This window comes from Nannospalax galili, unplaced genomic scaffold (assembly GCF_000622305.1).
Source record: "Nannospalax galili isolate Female #2095 unplaced genomic scaffold, S.galili_v1.0 scaffold955, whole genome shotgun sequence".
Classification (NCBI taxonomy): Eukaryota; Metazoa; Chordata; class Mammalia; order Rodentia; family Spalacidae; genus Nannospalax; species Nannospalax galili.
Window position 1 is genome coordinate 774,405 of NW_008336901.1, and position 6,835 is coordinate 781,239.

Sequence of the window (6,835 nt, forward strand, 5' to 3'; positions counted from 1 at the left end):
CATATATATATAATATATATATATGGGGGGGTCATACCTTAACTCATAACAATGTCTGTGGAAAGAAGAGACATAAGCTTAGAGTAATGAAATCCCCTTGGACAAGTGAAGCCTTAATTCTCCTAAGCCTAATTTAGCATTTTCCAGTGATGAAGATAGTGTGAGAGAGCATTGTGCTACATGGAGGGATTTCACATTCCTTGATACTCATCAGATTGGAGACCAAGCATGGGGTTAAAGGGGCACAACAACATAAAAGCACAGAAACAGGTCAAGTTGAAGAGTTCTTAGTTCAGAGAACTGCCCTGAGAGCTGTGTACATCATTATGGCATCCAGATGCAGATTTTCCCAAGGAAAGCCATTGAACATAAATTGACATGAGGACTAAAGTGCATGTACAGAACCTGTCTGTTGTGACCAAACATTCCAGATAATCTTACCAAGGTACTTGTTTCCCTGAGTGCAGTAATACAGATTATATGCAGAGACTTCATAACCAATATTGTGGAATGACAGGCAGGATGGAGAGTGATAGTATCAAGTGGCCACAAATAGACAAAGAGGAAGAGCGTACTTTGCTGTTCATTTATATCTATTTTCATACCCAAAGGAGACTATCTGCAGAACTTAACATCCTGAACAGGTTTCAAGGCACTGGCATTCAAAAGTAGCAAAATCATGTTCCTGTAAGAACAGTGTGTTGATAACCTGAATCAGAATTACTCTTTGTGTTGTTGAAAGGCTAAGGCTTACCTTATAAAATTACTACATAAGAATTTTATGGGTAAAATATGGAAATTGCTATTTACAAGCTCCTGGGTTATTTTCATACAAAATCCAAGTACCAGAGCAACTGAATGAGAGGAAAATAAAAAAAAAAAGTCTCAAATTAAAATGAGAACGAAGGCAATTATCATTAGGGAAGATTTATGAAACCTTTGTTCCTCCATATCCACAGTAAATCCAGTTTTATTCCAGAGTATAGAAACAGCTGAAGAATGTTCCGTTCATATTTGAAGATATTGCAATAATTTAAAAAGGATAACACAGCAATATTGGTTATGTCTGTGGAGAAGAAGCTCCCACAAAACACCGGAAAATGAATGAAGTAGTAAATAGCTGAGGAGATGCTGTGGCAAAACTACCTTATTTCAAGATAATCCAAACAACTGAATAATAGAAATTATTAGAATGATTAGAAATTATTAATGAATAAAATAATCCACTCAATCAACAAGTGAAAAGAAAGGTAGCAATGTGCCTTGAATTTGTCATATGCAGATAAGTTTTTAAGAGCAATATTCACTCATTCCTGACATGACACATTGCATTCAAAATCTGAAGGTCAGTAGTAGGTCGCTAAAGCAGTGTGGCCTCCACTTACAAGAAAAGCATACTACAGTTGACTTATTTTTACCCCAGAGTGATTGGGTATATAGAATAATATAAAATCCACAAAATGAAAGTTAGGAAGAGTGGAGAATATTTCCAGATAAAACAATTGTTTACCTAAAAATACCAATAATAATTATGAAAGGATAAAATACCTTTGTGAGCTCAGTGTAATTGTTTTTCACTATATCAAAAGGAAAATGCTTAAACAGCAACCAAAGTTACAATATATAAAGGAGTAAATGTCTCTGAAATAGATGTGTTTAGATAAAGCAATAAATATTATCAGCTAACAAAAATAAAATGATTTAGGAATGAGAACATACTTCAGTAGAAGATACCACCTAATAAAGATTGCAATTAATTTTTTATTAAAATCTATCATTGTCACTGTTTTAGGATAAATGTGGCCCAACTATCCCAAATTTTATCTTTGATAAGAACTAGTAATAAAAATGACCTTTTAAGAAATGATGAGTGTTAGTTTGCTCTAGTGTATTATTTAAAATGTAATTTGTAAAGAAATTAAATTCTGATAAGTTTGTTAGAAGAAGAGACATGACCCAGAAAAGGAAAGAAGAAAGGAATGAGAATACAATTGGTGGAAAGAGGGATGGAGGGAGAGGGAGACTTTAAATTTGGAAGGCAGTGGCAGAGGTGATCTTGACAGTTGGCAGGTCATGAAAGTACTGGAAAAGGTAATCTCAAACTAGACCAAATTCCTGAGTCTCTGGAACTCTTAATTCCTGGGAAAGGTCCCAAAGATATACACTAATGCCACCGTCACTGTCTCTCCCTTTGCTCTGGGAGGAGAGGCTATGAGATTAATCAAAATAAGCTTTCTGCTATATTGTGGATAATAAACCTAAAGCCACAGATTCCCTGGTCCTGGGTTACAGGTATGCACCACCGTGCTCAAAAGATTTGTTTTCTTCAACTCAGGATAACAAATCAAAGGCATTCCTTTTGTTTTACTTTGTCTCCAACTTAAAAAAAAATTATGTATATTAAAGCCTTGGTGTTGACCATGTTCCACTGTAATAATATTGACACAGTGAGATCAATAGAGTTTTACTTTATATAACTTCATAGTTAGATGGAGATGATGAAGTCGTTTTAATGAGAAACTCAATAACACATGACACTGTCTGTACTTCCAGGAAAGAACCTCATCAGGGGCTGGCAAGCCGTCTTCTTGTCCTTGGCAGATTTAAATACGTTAGATAGTTTTATGTTTCACAATTATGGCCACTTCAAAATTGAGTATTTATCAGTCATTACTCTCCTATTTTCTAGTATTAGCTTTATTCAATGCTGCATACGTTATCCTATTTGAATAATGTTGGCTACCTCATAATATAAGACACCCATTCTGTGACTCTTAACTCTGCATAATTTTTATTTTTTAAATATTATATATTTTTCTTTTATGTGTCTGAGCATATTACCTGCATAGATGTAAGGGCACCTGAGCTGTGCAATGTCAGAAGAGGGTGTCAGATCCCCTGAAACTGGAGGTGCAGGAGGTTTTTAGCTACCATGTGGGTTCTGGGAATTGAACTTGGCTCCTCTGCTCTTGCAGTCAGTGCTGTTAGTGGCTGAGCCATCCCTCCAGTCCCAGGTTTTAAAGCTTTGCATGCCTTCTAGTTTTTTTCAGGTGACATGCTTTCTATATTCATAATTATTTTGTTTTCATATTTACATGATATCATTTCTCCTTTAAAAAATGCTCCTTGATACATACTCAATAGTGGGTTCCAGACACTATCTGAAAAATGGATGTGTGCATTTACAAATTTGATAATTCTAGGAAGCAAATCAGAATGGCCTTTGCTAAATTGCTTGTAGCCATGTGTCCTCTCAAGTTTGTTTTTGTATCCATAACAAATTTTAACTAATTAAGCTTGATATTAGGATTACAGTTACTTTATTTCAGTTGAACTGACTTTTCATTTGATAAACAAGGGAAACAGAGCTGATGAAGGTCTTTGAAGACACAAACAGGGCTCTGTGCCTGCTTCTGTTACATGGACTTTCTTAATATTTATGAGAGTGTAAGTCTGTAGGGGAGACAGCCTGTTTACAGACCTGCAGATGCAAATGAGTGCCCTCACAATACTGCAGTTTTAATGACATGTTTCTGGAGGAAATTATCAAGTGAAGAAAAATTGGCTTTCCATTCCCTCTCCATTTTGTTATAAGGTGAAGGGAAAAGATAATGGGAAATAATTAAAATCTGTGGCTAGAAATAATTTTAGACAGAAGAGAAAAAGCATTAGATAATATTCAAATTTAGAGAAGATGTTTAAAACTTGGTTTGTGATGAATGAAATATGAGACTAAATGGATAAATAAGAAAGAAGATTGTTGCTAATGCTGTGTCCTGCCGCGCTTACCGCTCAATGCCACGTCATGGCTGGTTATTCCTTAATAAAGCAGAGATTGACCTTTAGCTCCATTTGAGGCCAGGAGTAGATGCTAACTGCTGCTCCTTCAGATTTCTCTTCTTGGAGCTTTGCTATTGAGCAGGGGCTTTGTTCATTCTTTTTTGAAACAGAGTCTCCAACATGAAATTATCAAGAAGAATTTTGCCCTTTGATCCCTAAACATCTAAGAATACCCCACCCCCACACACAACTATATAGGGTTCTCAATTTCAGTGTTTGCAATGAGAAAAGCACTGTTTGCAATATTTTATGGCTTTGATATGTAAAATATGCATACATACTTTCATACACTATTTGGGTGCAGTGCAAGAAAGAATCCTGAGTGTTTAAGGTCATAAGAGCAGATCCCAAGAGGACCAGGTGGTTCTGTGGGCTTGTTTACACTGCAATCAGTAACTTCTTGGTTGCAAAGTTAGGAAAAGTCTTTAGTCCAGAGTATGTCTATGCTGTGAAAGTCATTCCCATAGTGTCCCAGGTTCTAGGAAGTGTGAAACACTAGTTAAAAGTTAATTTTCAGGCCGGGAGTGGTGGCGCATCCCTTTAATCCCTGACTCGGGAGGCAGAGGCAGGCAGATCCTTGTGAGTTCAAGGCCAGCCTGGTCTACATAGTGAGTTCCAGGACAGCTTAGGCTACAGGGAGATCCATTCTTAAAAGAGACCAAAAAAAAATTAATTTCCAAGTCCTACCTTTTAAGTAGATCTGGGATGCCTAGATCTGGGATGCCACTACCCAATGCAAACTTAACATCTAGTTGATTCTTATAGTAGAATAATATTGGGAAAAATATTGACTTTTTTTGAGTCACTTTATACATCAAAGTATTAAAAAATTTAATGTTTGAGTCTTCCATATCAATCATATATACATCAATCAGAATAATAAAATCAGTTACGGTATTTGAATTGCCTTTAAAATTAGAGAGCAAAAATATCAGTACTATATTTTATCCAATTCTCAAATTCTGTGGCCTATAATTTACTCCAAATATATGATGAATTAGCAATTATTTTTATTTCCATCTACTACTCTTTAAGGAAGCTGGAGAACTGCAGAATTGGCTTGGATTTATCTCCATAAACTAAAGATATGACAAACTTATATAAATTTGTTTTTGTTTCTTTTTGCAGGGTACAAGTTGAATTCTATATGAATGAAAACACATTTAAAGAGCGATTAAAGTTATTTTTCATTAAAAACCAGAGATCAAGTAAGTCATTCACGCTGTTGTCTTTGTTCCTTGTTTGCATGTGCTCACTAAAAAAAAATTCTAGCTGTGTGCTACCTTACAAAACTATTATGTAGCAGAATAAAATTTGTAGTATTGTTTAACAGGCAGTAACTAAAGGTTCCCCTTCTAGAAGTCTCTTCAACACCTTTAGTGCTCCAGGAAAACAATTGAAACAGAGCACATCTTGCACCTCAGAATCATAGCACTCAGGATGGTGCAGCAGAAGGATCAGAAATTCTGGGTCTTGGGCCTTAAACATTGCACCATGGATGGTGGAGGGGCTAAAGGAGCCTGGCCTCTCCTTGATGAATTATTGGCAGTTACTGTTTGCTAGGGAGGGGCAGTCATTTGCTTCAGTGTCACAGCCACTAATAAATTTCCTATGCTCCAGTAAATAGCCCCCCAACTATACTTAGGCAATCAACCCTAATTAAACTCAACAGGTCAAAAACAGCAGAAGACGTGAAAGTAAGAGGCAGACTTGTTGGGAAGACGGGCTTCAGCAGTAGTGGGAGGAGGATGTGACAGGTAATGGAAAAGGGATGACAAAAATTCATTGCATGTGTGCATGAAGCAATTAAAGAATATGTGAAAAAAAGTTCAATATTATCCTTGCTACATAGACTTTGAGGCCATGTTTGGCTGCATAGTGGGTGTCGGGCCAACTTGAACAACAGAAGGAATACCTGTCTCAGAAACACCCCCTAAACAGTAATAGGAACTATACCAAACCTCCACAATTTAAGTGAGAGATTCATTTTTTTTTTTTAATGTGAGAGCTGTGCAAAATACCATTTAGGCTCTAACAATTGATTAGTCACAATGGTCATTTTCTGAGTTAGTAAGGGAAGAAATAAATGTCTCCCAATTGATCCTAGTGATTAGAGGTATCACGTGAACCCTGGAATGCACAGATGGCAGTGGTCCTTCCTGTGAAGAGCTAAAATTTGTATCTATTGGGTAAATATCAGAGTTTAATGTCTGAAAATTCTTTAAAGAAATTTAGGAAACACTGGAAAAAAGAACATTTGAAATTGGGATAGTCACTGTCCTGCTGAAGTCTTCCAAAGCTGAAGCACTTATGAGACTTACTGCCTTTACTGTCACAGTACTGCACATTTATTAACACTAAACGTTATACCATTTATAATAGCATGATCACTGCTTAAAATGTAAGAAGTGAAGAAACCTATATTATATTGGTATAGATTTTAGACTGTGCCTTTTAATCCCTGAATCTGTTTGCACAAATAGGGTTCATAGACAGAAGCCTTACTTGTGTGAGAATATCTAAAAGCCTCCAGTAGGGAATTCCTCAATATTTAAGGCATACTAGTCAGGAATTTTAAATGGCAGACTAGCTTCAGGGGTAAGTCTAGGAATAACTGAAGCCTTACTCACTATGTTATTTAGAATTTCTAAGGAAGCCCCATCAGTAGATCTTACCTAAAGGGATTACATCACTTGAATGAAAGTTTCCTCAATTAATTGCAATTCCATCTCTCTATGCAAAGACTTATCTTCACATAGATGGAACTGGTAAAAGAAAGGAGCCAGGGGCTCCTCCCAAGCCCATGGGACCCCTGAGGAACAGATCCTCAAACGACCTCAAGAGTAAAAACAAATCAGTTTATCTGGTCCAATGGTATGTCCTTAAACACCCAAAAGGGAAGTATAACCAAAGATTAAAAGGGCCAATATAATTTCATAAGAGCATACATATATATAACTAAGAGTTACTTGACAAACAGCAAAGCCAGACAGGC

General features: G+C 36.4%; 1 protein-coding gene across 3 annotated transcripts in view; it reads left to right on the top strand.

The window, feature by feature from the left end:
* Kcnt2 (potassium sodium-activated channel subfamily T member 2) overlaps window positions 1-6,835 on the top strand; it is a 405,448-nt gene that overhangs the window by 121,403 nt on the left and 277,210 nt on the right. For all 3 annotated transcript variants that reach the window (XM_008831578.2, XM_008831577.2, XM_029562800.1), the window contains exon 2: window positions 4,969-5,048. In XM_008831578.2, coding sequence (XP_008829800.1) covers window positions 4,969-5,048 — 80 coding nt within the window. The remainder of the gene's footprint in view (window positions 1-4,968; window positions 5,049-6,835) is intronic.